The sequence below is a fragment of the Drosophila virilis genome, chromosome 5 (genome assembly GCF_030788295.1).
Source record: "Drosophila virilis strain 15010-1051.87 chromosome 5, Dvir_AGI_RSII-ME, whole genome shotgun sequence".
Taxonomy (NCBI): domain Eukaryota; kingdom Metazoa; phylum Arthropoda; class Insecta; order Diptera; family Drosophilidae; genus Drosophila; species Drosophila virilis.
Genome location: NC_091547.1, coordinates 9834700 through 9852351, shown reverse-complemented (window position 1 = coordinate 9852351; position 17652 = coordinate 9834700). Strand labels below are relative to the sequence as shown.

General features: G+C 37.2%; 4 protein-coding genes across 5 annotated transcripts in view; 1 reads left to right on the top strand and 3 right to left on the bottom strand.

Moving 5' to 3' along the window:
* The window catches only part of Galphao (G protein alpha o subunit), a 36813-nt gene extending 34313 nt beyond the window's left edge, over positions 1 to 2500 (top strand). For both annotated transcript variants that reach the window (XM_015174560.3, XM_015174559.3), the window contains exons 6-8: positions 361 to 490; positions 567 to 720; positions 788 to 2500. In XM_015174560.3, the coding sequence (XP_015030046.1) occupies positions 361 to 490; positions 567 to 720; positions 788 to 975 (472 nt within the window). In that variant the 3' untranslated portion in view covers positions 976 to 2500. The remainder of the gene's footprint in view (positions 1 to 360; positions 491 to 566; positions 721 to 787) is intronic.
* Positions 348 to 13204, bottom strand: LOC6626211 (putative ATP-dependent RNA helicase BoYb). Its single transcript, XM_032436111.2, has 3 exons — positions 12415 to 13204; positions 12254 to 12354; positions 348 to 485 (listed from the first exon to the last, which is right to left on the bottom strand). The coding sequence occupies exon 1, from the start codon at positions 13202 to 13204 to the stop codon at positions 12593 to 12595; it is 612 nt and encodes a 203-aa protein (XP_032292002.2). The 3' UTR covers positions 348 to 485; positions 12254 to 12354; positions 12415 to 12592.
* Positions 13121 to 15081, bottom strand: LOC138910836 (putative ATP-dependent RNA helicase SoYb). The gene is made up of 3 exons (XM_032436110.2): positions 14212 to 15081; positions 13692 to 14159; positions 13121 to 13237 (listed from the first exon to the last, which is right to left on the bottom strand). The coding sequence occupies exons 1-2, from the start codon at positions 15079 to 15081 to the stop codon at positions 13767 to 13769; spliced, it is 1263 nt and encodes a 420-aa protein (XP_032292001.1). The 3' UTR covers positions 13121 to 13237; positions 13692 to 13766.
* Caf1-105 (chromatin assembly factor 1, p105 subunit) lies at positions 15078 to 17629 on the bottom strand. Its single transcript, XM_002050511.4, has 2 exons — positions 16949 to 17629; positions 15078 to 16889 (listed from the first exon to the last, which is right to left on the bottom strand). The coding sequence occupies exons 1-2, from the start codon at positions 17536 to 17538 to the stop codon at positions 15185 to 15187; spliced, it is 2295 nt and encodes a 764-aa protein (XP_002050547.2). The 5' UTR covers positions 17539 to 17629; the 3' UTR covers positions 15078 to 15184.
* Positions 17630 to 17652: the final 23 nt, after the last annotated feature.

Genomic DNA, 17652 nt, shown 5'->3' with positions numbered 1-17652 from the left:
GTGTTAAAAATGGCAAGGAATACAATAAACAGCAAAAAATATTCGTTTAAACAAAAAACAGCAAAAAATGTTCGTTTAAAAAACTTAAAATGATCATATCCCGGCCAGATCCTGGGAAGAATGGGCGCGATTAACTCGTAGAGGTCCATAGGATGTACATTTATTCGGTTGTTGTGAATTGTTTTATTTTATTAAGGACTTAAGCTATTTTTATTGGCCATTTATCGGGGAAGTGCATTAAATCGACTGCAAAATACGTCAATCTGAAAAGATAAAAATATATTAGAATAAGAAAGTGAAAGATAAGAAAGACTCACGTTTTATTTTGATAACTTACTCAAATGTCACGCCTCTTTGCAGATTGTTTGATGTGGGCGGCCAGCGATCTGAGCGCAAGAAATGGATACATTGCTTTGAGGATGTGACAGCGATTATATTCTGCGTGGCGATGTCCGAATACGATCAGGTCTTGCATGAGGACGAAACTACGGTAAGTCAAAAGAATAGAGAGCTATTATTTGTACAAATCGAAACTAAATAGAAAATTTCAAACGAATTGAACGCAGAACCGCATGCAAGAGTCCCTGAAACTGTTCGATTCCATTTGCAATAATAAATGGTTCACGGATACGTCGATTATACTGTTCCTGAACAAAAAGGATCTGTTCGAGGAGAAGATACGCAAGAGTCCGCTGACAATTTGCTTTCCCGAATACACAGGTAAGTACTTGAAAAAGTGAAAGACTTTATACGATTCTAATTGATGTTAATTGTATTGAATTTAAAGGTGGCCAGGAGTATGGCGAGGCGGCTGCCTACATTCAGGCCCAGTTCGAAGCGAAAAACAAATCAACCTCGAAAGAAATCTACTGCCACATGACGTGCGCCACAGACACCAACAACATTCAGTTTGTATTCGATGCTGTCACCGATGTCATCATAGCAAACAATCTGCGCGGCTGCGGCCTGTACTAAGACGTGATGGCGGGGCTAAACGGGAACCGTTACGGTATTACAAACAAACAAAAAAAAAAGAAAGAAACAATTATGAAAAATAATAACAAAAAGAAGAATAATACAGCGCGGGAGCACAACAACCCACCAGCATTGATCAAAAAAGCAAATGATGATAGAACCAACACACAACAAACAACACACACACACACACACACAAACACACACAAACACACACAAAGCAAAAGCAAAGCCCAAAGAACTTTTATTTGTTGTAACACACACTCACTCAGAAGAGTATGAGAAACTGTATGTGCTTAAAATATTATTGAGACGAGAGTTAGTTGACGAGGCAGCTGACTAAAAGAGAAGAGTATAAAAAACACAAAACATTGACAGACGCAGAAATTCAAGCATATTGAAGAGCATTTTTCCTATATTTGCTTTACATTTGCATCATGCAAAGCTACATGTATGACATGAAACGCACACACACACAACAAAAACACTCAACACACACACACACATAAACACAGACGCACAAACATACGCATAACGCAAGCATTAATGCATAATATGTAGTTGTTGTTTGGTCTGAATAATTTTATAGAATTTCATAATTTATGTGTAGTTTAGTTTCTCGTGTATTTATTGAAACAAAAACGAAAAAAAAAAAAAACAAAACAGAACAAAAACAAAAAATTTAAACCAAATGAAAAGTAAAAAGTAAAGAATTGAACAAAGTATATATGATAAATATATGTATACATATGTAAAACGCATATATGACGGCATCTAAGTATATAAATATTATATTATATATATATTAAATGTTTCCTGTTGCAATCTCTTTGAAATTATTCATACCATCAACGCTACATTTCTCATGCTTGTTTAGGCTTAAGTTCAAAGTTTACAAACTCTCTGCGCGAATTAAACATGCAACAAAAGTAATAACAAACAAAGTCCCTGGGCAATGAATTAGCAGAATGCGTATAAATATTATTGAAAGAAAATAAAACAAAAACAAAAAACAAAAACAAATTTAAAAATAATACTTAAAGCATAACGTAATGATAAAGCAAATGAACAAACCAAAAACAAAACAAAATTAACATGAAAAAACGTAAAACTCTAATATATAAGGCCTAATTTAATACAAAAAAAAAAAAACAAAAAAAAACAAAAAACAAAAACCGGACAAAAATGAAAGGAAAACTCTCTAAACTATTTGTATTTACTATCAAAAAATTGCGAATTCGATGCAGCCAGCCAGCCAGCCATAATTCGATTATATAGATCGATGTAAATTGTAATTTGTTGAAACTTGCGTGTGTGTATAGCATATATGCATACCATATATAGAAGGAATCGAGAATCGAGCTGAAGCAGCTACAAATCGCACGCACACACACACACATACATACACACATAACGCACAAACACGCAAACACGCACACACACAAAAAGCCACACAAACTAACTTTAATTTTTGTACACTAATTTATTGTAATTAATATAATTTTGTTGCATTTATAAAGCCACATACGATTGTATCTTTTATAATATGTAATTCAATTCAAAACTTGACACACAAAGAAACTCGCAATAGAAAGGAAACGGGAGAAAATTCTCAACAAAAAAAAAGAAGAAAAAAAAACAAAACAAAATAGAAAACAGTTCATTGTAAAACGCATTGTATGTAATATTTATAAAGCATATACATACTATATATAATAATAATATTAATATTAATAATAATAATATTAATTGTAACATTTATTGTATTTAGTGAATGGCATTTAACACTGTGCGGTTGCAGCTGTTAATTTTGTTTAGACTTATTTATACACACTTATTAATGTATTTATGCATATGCATATGCTTATGCAACTTCTTTAATGTATGTATGATTGTGCATTTTGATTTTACACAATGAATTTATAATTGTTATTTTATAGTATTTTTGTATATTATACAACAGCTCTCTCTCTCTCTCTCTCCGTCTCTCTTCCTGAGCTCCTCTCTACTCCCACTCTCTCTCTCTCTAGCTCCAAATTCCTTTACCCCCCTTATATTCTAGTATGTTTTTTGCAGTTTTGTGCTCTTGCTCTATGCGAAATCCATTTATGTTTTATAGTTTTTAAGCCTTATTTATGTAAAACACATGCAACACGCAACTTAAACAAAAACAACAAGTTAGTAAGTTTATTAGCAAAATAAATATCATTTAACATTTTGAAAACAATTGACAAAATATCTCATAAACCAAAATACACTTGATACAAAACAAAAAAAAAAAAAAAAAACAAAACAAAAAAAAAAAACAGTGTGTAAACTATGCAAAAGTTGTTGAACAACGCATTTTTCGTAGATACTTATGCGATTACATTGTGTATCTACGAGATACGAGATACGAGATACTTTTGTAGTTAAATGCCATATTATGAGCAGTTTTCTAAACATACATGCAATTTGACAACAAGCGAAATTAAACAAACCCAACAAACACTCCTTAAACCTATCCAACAACCACAAAAACAACCACAACAAACAAACACTGTAATATTTATCGTATGTACTTTCCATTCAACTTGTAAAATTCTACCAAAATACAAAAAAAAAAAAAAATATTTAAAAAAATCATTTTCAAATAAAAACTATTTATTCAAAAACAAAACAAACAGCCAAACTCTTTATTATCCACATTTCTCTTGCAGCTGGTTAAATGAGCTGCATAAAATTAGACAAAACAAATTTTATTGGATGCTGCTATTGTCCCAGACAGGGAAAACAACCATACACATACACACACACTCACACAATACCCTACACACACCACACACGCAACACACTCACAGCGCATTTTTACAAGCAAAGAGAAAGAGTATAAAGAAAACCGGTGTGAACTCTTCTAATTTAACTAAACTGTAATTATATAAACAAATTTATGAATATATTTATTGAAAATTTAATTCAACCAAAAAAAAGAAACAACAAATATTTGTAACTACAACTGATGTAATTAATAAACGCAAAAAAGCACACAAGAACTAAATCATTTAACTATAAAAAAAAAAAACTAACAAATAAAACGAGCGATCTTTATATAAATAAAATATATATATAAATAGTGAGAACAACAAACATACACATATGTACTATATTTTTCTCGTAAATTATGTAACTGCATAATCATGAAACACATACGAACAAGACTTTCGCTATTTTATTTTTTTAAATACTCATGCAAAATGACTATAATTTTTTCTTCAAAGTTAAGAATCATCTAGCTCAACTTTGTAACTCTACAAAATAAAAACTACAATTTACATAATGCATAATAGTACATATACAAATAAACAAAATACGTATGCATATACCATACTTTGTCAAAACAAACTACAAAACAAAACAAAAAAAACAAATATTAATAAACATTTTTGCATATTTGCCATTAACAAAAACAAAAGGTCAACTTTACATAAAGTAAATTTAAACTTCAACTCATATAGCGAACATATTTCATATTTTTCTAAAAAACGCTCATACAACTTTTTGCTCCAATATGTAACACACACTCAACACACACAAACACACACACTCATATACCGCACACCCACACACACTCTCAAAGGCCGCACCACTACTACAGTGAAAATAATTAACTATTACTTTAATAGCAGTTAAAATGTATAAGATGCAAAACCAACATTGATTTGTGGAAAAATTAAAAAAAACCTATATATAATTATATGAAAATTTAATAAATTAAAATGAGAAACAACTCAACGCATTGGCAACAAGAACAAGAAGAAAAAGAATGTTGAAATTTGTAAAGAGCTGGCGGAGATTGGCTAGCGGAATATGGAACCAGAGTTTATAGGTAGACAAACTTTAGATGTTGTATCTAAATTTTTTAGCCCAATTCGAATTGCTTTTGTTGTTCACCTATAAACACATTGCAGCAAATTATAATTTCTCATGTTTAATCTTTTAAACGAAGAGATAAACTTTTATCATATTTCTAACGTCTAATGTCCCGTGAATTTACAATTTTATAAATTCAGAGCGAGCTAAACGAAGTACAGAAATCAATTTTTTGCATTCCTCGTGTACGAACTGTGTATGAACCAAGCCCTTGAGCAGCAGTTTTTAAATGTGAAACGAGCAAGTAAACAAATTAAAAACGGAAAACTTGTGAAGAAGATATAAACAAATTACTAACTTGACATAATAAAATCGAATCGTTGAATTACAAATTTAATATAAATTATAATTATAATACAAGAAAAACGATTACAAAATAAATGAAAAATAAACAAAACAAAATGTTTGTATGTAAAAGAAACTCAAAATGTTAGATCATCTAAAATTTAAATAAAAATTAAATTAAAAAACACAAGCTTTGCACACATTTCCATTTGCCTTATTAACCACAACAATTTTCGAACGAAGGGCTTGTGATAATAAACATAAGCATTAAAGATCATTTCATTAATAAAGATTCTCTCTTCAAAGTATGATTCGACTGTAACCTAAAGACTTTGGATTTGTAACAGCTCACAACAGGACTATTAAGAAGCAATTATATCCGCAAACAGTTCTATTCCAAAACATTAAAAGGACTTATCCAAGGACATCCACAAGAAGGTATAACATCTTACAATCAGATGATATTTACCCGAGATATTCACAAAAATAAATCTATATAATGTTTTGAAATTCGCACCGACCCAGATTTTGAGAAATAACGTGATGATTTGGAAGGTCATATCTCCGCGCGGAATTCTGTCGTTTTGGAACATCATATCTCCGCGCGTAGCTATTACCCGAGATCTGCAAAAAAAGGCATGAAAAAAGTTTCGATTTTCGAACCGACCCCGATTTTGAAAAAAAAAACGTGATGTAACCCCTTTCCATTTTGTCAATTTGGGTCAAAATTTTGGATTTCCTTTTTTTGATGCCAATCGATAGAACTGATCCTTACGAGTTAAAAATGGTGAAAAATTTCAAAATCGGGCATTATTTGGCCGAGATATGCCAAAAAATCATCAAAAAAGGTTGATTTTAAAAACGAGTTGGTTTTCCGTCAATCTCATCGATATTGAATTTCTTTGAATGCGAATTATTAGAAGGGATCCGTACGAATTTAAAAAGTTATAACATTTCAAAATCAGGCGATATTTACCGGAGATATTCAATAAAAATCATCAAAAAAGTTTTGATTTTTGACCCGACCTCGATTTTGAAAAAAAAACGTGATGTAACCCCTTGCCATTTTGTCGATTTGGGTTAAAATTTTGGATTTCCTTTTTTTTGATGCCAATCGATAGAACTGATCCTTACGAGTCAAAAATGGTATGAAATTGCAAAATCTGACATTTTTTGGCCGAGATATGCCAAAAAATCATCAAAAAAGGTTGATTTTGAAAACGAGTTGGTTTTTGGTCAATCCCATCGATATTGAATTTCTTTGAATGAGAATTATTAGTAGGGATCCGTACGAATTTAAAAAAGTATAACATTTCAAAATCAAACGATATTTACCGGAGATATTCAATAAAAATCATCGAAAAAGTTTTGATTTTTGACCCGACCCCGATTTTGAAAAAAAAACGTGATGTAACCCCTTGCCATTTTGTCGATTTGGGTAAAAATTTTGGATTTCCATGATGCCAATCGATAGAACTGATCCTTACGAGTCAAAAATGGTATGAAATTTCAAAATCGGACGTTATTTGCCCGAGATATGCCAAAAAATCATAAAAAATGGTTGATTTTGAAAACGAGTTGGTTTTCCGTCAATCCCATCGATATTGAATTTCTTTGAATGAGAATTATTAGTAGGGATCCGTACGAATTTAGAAAGGTATAACATTTCAAAATCAAACGATATTTACCGGAGATATTCAATAAAAATCATCGAAAAAGTTTTGATTTTTGACCCGACCCCGATTTTGAAAAAAATACGTGATGTAACCCCTTGCCATTTTGTCGATTTGGGTCAAAATTTTGGATTTCATTTTTTTGATGCCAATCGATAGAACTGATCCTTACGAGTCAAAAATGGTATGAAATTTCAAAATCGGACGTTATTTGCCCGAGATATGCCAAAAAATCATAAAAAATGGTTGATTTTGAAAACGAGTTGGTTTTCCGTCAATCCCATCGATATTGAATTTCTTTGAATGAGAATTATTAGTAGGGATCCGTACGAATTTAGAAAGGTATAACATTTCAAAATCAAACGATATTTACCGGAGATATTCAATAAAAATCATCGAAAAAGTTTTGATTTTTGACCCGACCCCGATTTTGAAAAAAAACGTGATGTAACCCATTGCCATTTTGTCGATTTGGGTCAAAATTTTGGATTTCCTTTTTTTGATGCCAATCGATAGTACTGATCCTTACGAGTCCAAAATGGGGGAAAATTTCAAAATCGGACGTTATTTGCCCGAGATATGCCAAAAAATCATAAAAAATGGTTGATTTTGAAAACGAGTTGGTTTTCCGTCAATCTCATCGATATTGAATTTCTTTGAATGAGAATTATTAGAAGGGATCCGTACGAATTTAAAAAGTTATAACATTTCAAAATCAGGCGATATTTACCGGAGATATTCAATAAAAATCATCAAAAAAGTTTTGATTTTTGACCCGACCTCGATTTTGAAAAAAAAACGTGATGTAACCCCTTGCCATTTTGTCGATTTGGGTTAAAATTTTGGATTTCCTTTTTTTTGATGCCAATCGATAGAACTGATCCTTACGAGTCAAAAATGGTATGAAATTGCAAAATCTGACATTTTTTGGCCGAGATATGCCAAAAAATCATCAAAAAAGGTTGATTTTGAAAACGAGTTGGTTTTTGGTCAATCCCATCGATATTGAATTTCTTTGAATGAGAATTATTAGTAGGGATCCGTACGAATTTAAAAAAGTATAACATTTCAAAATCAAACGATATTTACCGGAGATATTCAATAAGAATCATCGAAAAAGTTTTGATTTTTGACCCGACCCCGATTTTGAAAAAAAAACGTGATGTAACCCCTTGCCATTTTGTCGATTTGGGTCAAAATTTTGGATTTCATTTTTTTGATGCCAATCGATAGAACTGATCCTTACGAGTCCAAAATGGGGGAAAATTTCAAAATCGGACGTTATTTGCCCGAGATATGCCAAAAAATCATAAAAAATGGTTGATTTTGAAAACGAGTTGGTTTTCCGTCAATCTCATCGATATTGAATTTCTTTGAATGAGAATTATTAGAAGGGATCCGTACGAATTTAAAAAGTTATAACATTTCAAAATCAGGCGATATTTACCGGAGATATTCAATAAAAATCATCAAAAAAGTTTTGATTTTTGACCCGACCTCGATTTTGAAAAAAAAACGTGATGTAACCCCTTGCCATTTTGTCGATTTGGGTTAAAATTTTGGATTTCCTTTTTTTTGATGCCAATCGATAGAACTGATCCTTACGAGTCAAAAATGGTATGAAATTGCAAAATCTGACATTTTTTGGCCGAGATATGCCAAAAAATCATCAAAAAAGGTTGATTTTGAAAACGAGTTGGTTTTTGGTCAATCCCATCGATATTGAATTTCTTTGAATGAGAATTATTAGTAGGGATCCGTACGAATTTAAAAAAGTATAACATTTCAAAATCAAACGATATTTACCGGAGATATTCAATAAGAATCATCGAAAAAGTTTTGATTTTTGACCCGACCCCGATTTTGAAAAAAAAACGTGATGTAACCCCTTGCCATTTTGTCGATTTGGGTCAAAATTTTGGATTTCATTTTTTTGATGCCAATCGATAGAACTGATCCTTACGAGTCAAAAATGGTATGAAATTTCAAAATCGGACGTTATTTGCCCGAGATATGCCAAAAAATCATAAAAAATGGTTGATTTTGAAAACGAGTTGGTTTTCCGTCAATCCCATCGATATTGAATTTCTTTGAATGAGAATTATTAGTAGGGATCCGTACGAATTTAGAAAGGTATAACATTTCAAAATCAAACGATATTTACCGGAGATATACAATAAAAATCATCGAAAAAGTTTTGATTTTTGACCCGACCCCGATTTTGAAAAAAAAACGTGATGTAACCCCTTGCCATTTTGTCGATTTGGGTCAAAATTTTGGATTTCATTTTTTTGATGCCAATCGATAGAACTGATCCTTACGAGTCAAAAATGGTATGAAATTTCAAAATCGGACGTTATTTGGCCGAGATATGCCAAAAAATCATACAAAATGGTTGATTTTGAAAACGAGTTGGTTTTCCGTCAATCCCATCGATATTGAATTTCTTTGAATGAGAATTATTAGTAGGGATCCGTACGAATTTAGAAAGGTATAACATTTCAAAATCAAACGATATTTACCGGAGATATTCAATAAAAATCATCGAAAAAGTTTTGATTTTTGACCCGACCCCGATTTTGAAAAAAAACGTGATGTAACCCATTGCCATTTTGTCGATTTGGGTCAAAATTTTGGATTTCCTTTTTTTGATGCCAATCGATAGTACTGATCCTTACGAGTCCAAAATGGGGGAAAATTTCAAAATCGGACGTTATTTGCCCGAGATATGCCAAAAAATCATAAAAAATGGTTGATTTTGAAAACGAGTTGGTTTTCCGTCAATCCCATCGATATTGAATTTCTTTGAATGAGAATTATTAGTAGGGATCCGTACGAATTTAGAAAGGTATAACATTTCAAAATCAAACGATATTTACCGGAGATATTCAATAAAAATCATCGAAAAAGTTTTGATTTTTGACCCGACCCCGATTTTGAAAAAAAACGTGATGTAACCCCTTGCCATTTTGTCGATTTGGGTCAAAATTTTGGATTTCCTTTTTTTGATGCCAATCGATAGAACTGATCCTTACGAGTCAAAAATGGTATGAAATTGCAAAATCTGACATTTTTTGGCCGAGATATGCCAAAAAATCATCAAAAAAGGTTGATTTTGAAAACGAGTTGGTTTTCCGTCAATCCCATCGATATTGAATTTCTTTGAATGAGAATTATTAGTAGGGATCCGTACGAATTTAAAAAGGTATAACATTTCAAAATCAAACGATATTTACCGGAGATATTCAATAAAAATCATCGAAAAAGTTTTGGTTTTTGACCCGACCCCGATTTTGAAAAAAAAACGTGATGTAACCCCTTGCCATTTTGTCGATTTGGGTCAAAATTTTTGATTTCATTTTTTTGATGCCAATCGATAGAACTGATCCTTACGAGTCAAAAATGGTATGAAATTTCAAAATCGGACGTTATTTGCCCGAGATATGCCAAAAAATCATAAAAAATGGTTGATTTTGAAAACGAGTTGGTTTTCCGTCAATCCCATCGATATTGAATTTCTTTGAATGAGAATTATTAGTAGGGATCCGTACGAATTTAGAAAGGTATAACATTTCAAAATCAAACGATATTTACCGGAGATATTCAATAAAAATCATCGAAAAAGTTTTGATTTTTGACCCGACCCCGATTTTGAAAAAAAACGTGATGTAACCCATTGCCATTTTGTCGATTTGGGTCAAAATTTTGGATTTCCTTTTTTTGATGCCAATCGATAGTACTGATCCTTACGAGTCCAAAATGGGGGAAAATTTCAAAATCGGACGTTATTTGCCCGAGATATGCCAAAAAATCATAAAAAATGGTTGATTTTGAAAACGAGTTGGTTTTCCGTCAATCCCATCGATATTGAATTTCTTTGAATGAGAATTATTAGTAGGGATCCGTACGAATTTAGAAAGGTATAACATTTCAAAATCAAACGATATTTACCGGAGATATTCAATAAAAATCATCGAAAAAGTTTTGATTTTTGACCCGACCCCGATTTTGAAAAAAAAACGTGATGTAACCCCTTGCCATTTTGTCGATTTGGGTCAAAATTTTGGATTTCCTTTTTTTGATGCCAATCGATAGTACTGATCCTTACGAGTCCAAAATGGGGGAAAATTTCAAAATCGGACGTTATTTGCCCGAGATATGCCAAAAAATCATAAAAAATGGTTGATTTTGAAAACGAGTTGGTTTTCCGTCAATCCCATCGATATTGAATTTCTTTGAATGAGAATTATTAGTAGTGATCCGTACGAATTTAGAAAGGTATAACATTTCAAAATCAAACGATATTTACCGGAGATATTCAATAAAAATCATCGAAAAAGTTTTGATTTTTGACCCGACCCCGATTTTGAAAAAAAAACGTGATGTAACCCCTTGCCATTTTGTCGATTTGGGTCAAAATTTTGGATTTCCTTTTTTTGATGCCAATCGATAGAACTGATCCTTACGAGTCAAAAATGGTATGAAATTTCAAAATCGGACGTTATTTGGCCGAGATATGCCAAAAAATCATCAAAAAAGGTTGATTTTGAAAACGAGTTGGTTTTCCGTCAATCCCATCGATATTGAATTTCTTTGAATGAGAATTATTAGTAGGGATCCGTACGAATTTAAAAAGGTATAACATTTCAAAATCAAACGATATTTACCGGAGATATTCAATAAAAATCATCGAAAAAGTTTTGATTTTTGACCCGACCCCGATTTTGAAAAAAAACGTGATGTAACCCCTTGCCATTTTGTCGATTTGGGTCAAAATTTTGGATTTCCTTTTTTTGATGCCAATCGATAGAACTGATCCTTACGAGTCAAAAATGGTATGAATTTGCAAAATCTGACATTATTTGGCCGAGATATGCCAAAAAATCATCAAAAAAGGTTAATTTTAAAAACGAGTTGGTTTTCCGTCAATCCCATCGATATTGAATTTCTTTGAATGAGAATTATTAGTAGGGATCCGTACGAGTTTAAAAAGGTATAACATTTCAAAATCAGACGATATTTACCGGAGATATTCAATAAAAATCATCGAAGTTTTGATTTTTGACTCGACCCCGATTTTGAAAAAAAACGTGATGTAACCCCTTGCCATTTTGTCGATTTGGGTCAAAATTTTGGATTTCCTTTTTTTGATGCCAATCGATAGAACTGATCCTTACGAGTCCAAAATGGTGAAAATTTTCAAAATCGGACATTTTTTGGCCGAGATATTCCAAAAAATCATCAAAAAAGGTTGCTTTTTCAAACATATCGTTTTTTGGTCAAAGCTATTTTCTTTTAGGATCTACCATTTGCACAAGTTGATGGCATTCACATGCGAATGTGATTAATTCCAATTATCAGCACATTTTCCTCTTTCTAATTCTATGTATAAAGATATCAAAAAGACTTACCTTTTCGTAATCGAAAATACTTAGCAGGACCAACGATGACAATTCAAAGGCTTCCCCGAACATTTCACATTTTCCCGAGGCAGTTGTAAATGATATATAAACTAAAATATAAAATCATCATTAGTGCCTTTTAAAGGTCAATATTATATATTCTTGCTTACGAAATTGTAATTCCCAATATCGCGATTGTTCTAGTTAACATCTGGTTAATATGTTTAGAAAGAGTTTTAGATCTTATCCGTAACAGCATTTTGTGGCAGCAGTTGATTTTGATTATGTTTTCAATTTTGGTATATTCTTTTGGTTATTATTTAATTAATGACTTTTAGGTAACCGATGTTAGCTAGCTGCAGATGTTATTAATTGCTCCAAACGTCGCTTTGCATTGACATCAAACTTGCCCAGGCTTTGCCTTAGCAGCTGCTGCTCATAGCCAACTTTCTCCAGCTGCAGCTCATCCACGAATATTGTGTGGGCTAAAGCAGAGTCAACATTTGCTTCATAGATGCCGCCGGGATGCAATAGCTCAGCAATTGGCTCAATGTCGCCGCACTGCCATATCTCCTCGCCATTGTAGGGCACCAAGCCTATCAGACGCACATCCAGGGCTAATGGATCAATTTGTTGCCAGTCCAGCGGACAGACAAACAGCTCCGACAGCTTCGCATGGCAGATGGCCGTATTTAAGTCCAAATGCTTGACGCGCACAGTCATATTTTGATATTGCTCGGGACTAGCAGAATCAGCGGGTGGCACAAATGTGACGGAAACACGCTCATAACAGTTGGTGGCTATTTGGCGCACACAAATCTGCTGCAACTCTTGGTGATTAGGTGCCACACAATGCTCCGGCATGGCATAGTATCTAATCAATTGTTGCTGCAATTCCGCATACTGCTGCTGCACAGGCATCATACACCACGCGCCTTGAGCTGTTGCTCTATGTGCCATCAAACGAGCCGCGAAGTGGGAGGGTGTGCAGATCTGTAAGCAAGAATTGGGTAATCATGTAAGGAGACATAGAAGACATTCATAATAATCCTGCAACTATAGGTTGATAGATTCCAGTTCTCATTCACAAACCTTTAAACTCGATTTGAATTGAATCAAGTATATATGATAAGATAGTAAACGTGGCATCCTGGATCGTACATATGCTGAAACCTAGACTGCAATTTAAAACTAATTTATTCTGGGGAAAATGCTGTAAGTTGTCGAGAAATCAACCTTTAAGGCATGAGAACGCACATTCCAAACTTGACTTCTAAAGCTTGTACGATCCTTGAGAAATGGCTCTCTATCTGATGATCTTTTAGACGCCCATTCTACCTGACCTTAACGCCACAATCTAGGTACCTTTTATTAGATCAGACTGCTTAATGTTATGCAGAATATCATACAAAATTATATTGAAATATATAACCCATCTTCAGCTCACCTTAAGCAGCTGAAAGCGTATACATCCTGCAGTTGGTACAGTCGCACAGCTCCTGTCGACGTCTGCCAGCAGATGTCAATATTGGCAGGTAGGCGTCAGGCAATGGCCATGCAGCAACAACACCGGACAAATGACGCACTTACGCGCCACCAAGGATGCCTCATGTGTCGCCTGCAGCTGCGCATGCGCCGCATTCAGCTTTTCATCGATGGGATGTCCGTGTTGCTGCATGAACTCTATCAGCTGAGGCAGCATTCGTTGACTCTGCTTATTCAGTAGAAGGAGGGAGTGCAGCTGCTGCTGGTTTGTGGTGGACATCAGTGCATTGGGTATTTGGGTTTTAAATACAGCGAAACGCTTCCTAAACTGACTCCAAGTGGACGGCATGTTGAAGTGTATGAGAGACTGAACGTTGTCCACAAGCAACTCGGGTGCATGTTCGCGCAGCAACAATATTTGGCCCGTGTTCTATGAAAATATAAAATATATATATTCAATCTGTAATATAAAGGTTTATTACCTGTTGCTGCCAGCGGTCCACGCGCGGTTTATCCCCTCGTCCACGATGCAACAGGCAGTCATCCTTGGGCAATTGCTGTTGTAGCTCATGGAAATCCGTTTCATTGGTGCAGTAAATCAGCGTGCGCTGTTTTTTATATGGCTGCTGTCGCAGGTAGTCCATCAGCTGCTGCATCTGCCGTGCTCCGCTATTGCCCAGCTCCACTTGCAGCTGCAGGCCACCATAGACGGCTGCCTCCAGCGCTTCCTGCAGAAACACCAGCGGCTTCCTGGCGTGCTGCAAGAGTTGCTGCATTTCTGCAGCCAGCCACAGTCGCGAGGTCACCACAAGCTGTGGCTTGCTGCACAGCTGCCAGAGCGTCAGCTTGAGCGCCTGAAAACAGCTACCACCATAAGCCTGCAGCCGCTCCAGCTCGTCAAAGACAATGCAGCCCAAATGAGCGTCCGTTAGCAGCTGAGGCGTCTTCAAATTGCTGAACTCTGCAGTGGTTGCAATCAACAGGCCGCCACGCTGACACAACAGCTGGGCTGCTGTCTCCGACTCCTCTGCTGCACTGATAAGGTCCTGCCGGCTGTCCAACTGTTTCTCAAATTGCGCGCGCAGCTGCAGCGAACGTTTGCGCGTAGCCACCAGCACAAGAATCACATGCTGCTGTCTCCTCCTGACCAGCTTGTATAGCTGGCATAGGGGCTGCACGTACTCATCCAACGGGCGTTTGGCTGCATCGATGAGCAGCAGTGAATCCCCGGCAAGTATTTGTCCGGTGAGCACATTCTGCTTGGAACTGCTAACCGGCTGCTGTGCATGTGCCAGACAATATGCATGGTTGTCCATCTGGAAGGCAGGAAATTCATCATCGGGCTGTGTCATCAGCTTGCATCTGTTACCGTCTGTGTGTGTGCGTTTTATTTAAATATAATGTTGGATATAAATGTATTAAGGCTAAACTAAATCTGTCGTATGCTACACAATTCTACTCTAAAAGTTTTTTTTTGGACTTGGGCGTCGAAATGGTGCGCAAGGATACGCGTCGTGGCGTCTTAGCACTCGGTGTGCTTGGCTTTGGCGAGGCAACCGACGTCGTGGCCGTTGCAACGGGCGCGACGGGTGCTGCTGCCTTAACAGGCGTGCTCGCTTCCTCTTGGGTATCCTCGTAGACCAGGCGTATGTCCTCGGTGCGTTCACAAGTCGCCTCGCGGATGGACAGCTGCGTCCCTTTGCCCTTTTTCGCCTCCGTCTCTTTGCTGGGCGATTTCTCCTTTGCTGGCAGCGGACTTATGCCATCCATGACTAGCGGCCAGGCGTCCATGGCTTCCTCGACGACCACGGGCGCATTCACGACAGGCGCTTCGATGAGCACGCGCGGTGTACGTCGCACAGCGATAGGCGTGGCATGTTTGGCGGGCAGTGATTTGGGCGTTTGCGTATTGTTGTTGCTGCTGCTGCTGCCTGGCGTGCGCGGCTGTCTGCGCACCTGTATGGGCGTGGCTGGCCTACATTTCTTCTCCGGCGATTCGAACTTCTCGTCCGAGCTGATGATCTCCTTATCAAGCACAGCTTCGATGGGTTTATGCAGCACCCCAAGCGGCTTCTTAGGCATGCTCTGCACGGGTTCTCCATCATCGCTGGCCTTGCGTTTGACAGCAATCGCCGTCGTTTCAGTAACAGCAGCAGCTGTGGGCGTGGCTTCTGTGATTTTGCGCGGCGAACGGCGTATTGCAATAGTTGTGGGCTCCGGCATTTTGCGAGGTGAACGTCTGAAGGCAATGGGCGTGGGGTTTACATCTGCTTTAGGCACAGGCTTGGGACTGCCCGCGGAGGTTGTCGAGCTGCTACTCTGCAGCGACGAATCGTTCTCCGCTTCCAAGTCAGTTTCTCCATTTTCTTTGCACTTATTTGCTTTGGCTTTACCTAGCCTGTGTTTTATCTCAATTTTATTGGGCTTGGTTTTCTCCTGCAGCGGTCGACGCCTCGCGGATTCATCGGCCGAAGGTTTTCGCATCTTTTGTCTCTTCATTTTGCGATTACGTGGTTGATGATGATTCTCCGATGTCTTGGCAACAGCGCACAGCACTGCGTCCATTTCTTCATAGCGCTCGCCCAGTTCGTTTTCGGCAAAGGTCAACAGGGAGCAAAATCCATCGGTGCTGGAGACGATTAGCACATTGCCATCATTGGACCAGGTCAGATCGGTTAACCGCGTGTAATGTATGTTGGAGACAATGGCAAATGGCACCGGCTGTTGCGTATCGTAGAAGAACACCGAGTTCTTGGTGGCCACCGCATAAATCATGCGATATGGCAGTGTTATAATGGGCGGATTCTTGTCCGCATTGTACGGTCGTAGACGGTACAGCACGGGTGAGCATCGCACTGCCACGGTGTATTCATTGGGAAAGGGCAGCACAAAGGCGGGTTTACTCAGATCGTAGCGGCTGTAACCATAGGTGGTATTCGTGGGCTTCATCACGCCATCGTAATCCGTTACGCCAGCGGGCGTCAGCAACAATTTGCCGTCGGGCGTAAAGCAAAGTCGCCGAAAGAAGGTTTGCAGCGTACCATCGTGATATAAGCGTATACTGCGGCCGTGCAGCTCATGCCCTTCCTTGACGGGCAGCGTGGATTTGTTGACACGATGCAGCACACGTCGCGTGTTTGCATCAAATACGCGCAAATGCCTGCAAACATTTTGAAATAATAACAAACAAGCCACTTTGCAGTTTAGACAGTCACTCACCTATCCGTGCTCATGGTGGCTATAAACTGATTACACGGATCCCAGGCGACGCCTTGTACATAGCCCTTGTGATCATCCAAGATAGCCAGAGACTTGCCCTTGTGCACATCCCATAACATGGCAGTATTGTCCACAGAGCCGGTGACTAGAAACTGCGAATTGGGCGCCCAACTCAAGTCGTAGACATCTTCCCGATGGCCACGCAACACTTTCAACGTCAGCCACACTTCTCTATCTTGTTCACAGTTGCTATCAGCATCCACAATGTTGACCACTTCGTGCTCCGCTTTTTGTTTCCATATAAAGACAACACTTTCGTCATCGCCAGATGCGAGAAGTTCTCCATTGGGTGACCAGCGCACCGTATTCACTGCACGCTGATGCCTCGCCAAATCCGCCGCCAGTTCCAGTGCAACGCCCTCGCCTGCTTCACTTTGATTTACGTACCAAATGAGAACGTGCGCATCGGTGCCGCCCGAGGCGAGGCGGCACATTGTGGGTGCTCTTAGGCCCACGCCGTTTGATTGTATATCTACACTTAGTACCGGGTCGCGATTGTGCCAAGATATTTCGGGTATTTTGCACTTCATTCTAACTTATTTAATAACTTACTTAGTGTTATTTTTCTGCGAAAAATGCTGACTTCGCGCCCAAAACTCAGACAGCGATGTGCACTACGGGAAAAACATCGTTGCATTTGATGG

Coding starts and splice junctions, on each gene's coding strand:
- LOC138910836 (XM_032436110.2), bottom strand. CDS start 15,081: ATGACACAGCCCGATGATGAATTTCCTGCCTTCCAGATGGACAACCAT. Junction 14,160..14,211: donor TGGACCGCTGGCAGCAACAG/GTAATAAACCTT, acceptor ATATTTTCATAG/AACACGGGCCAAATATTGTT.
- LOC6626211 (XM_032436111.2), bottom strand. CDS start 13,204: ATGGCACATAGAGCAACAGCTCAAGGCGCGTGGTGTATGATGCCTGTG.
- Caf1-105 (XM_002050511.4), bottom strand. CDS start 17,538: ATGAAGTGCAAAATACCCGAAATATCTTGGCACAATCGCGACCCGGTA. Junction 16,890..16,948: donor GCCACCATGAGCACGGATAG/GTGAGTGACTGT, acceptor AAATGTTTGCAG/GCATTTGCGCGTATTTGATG.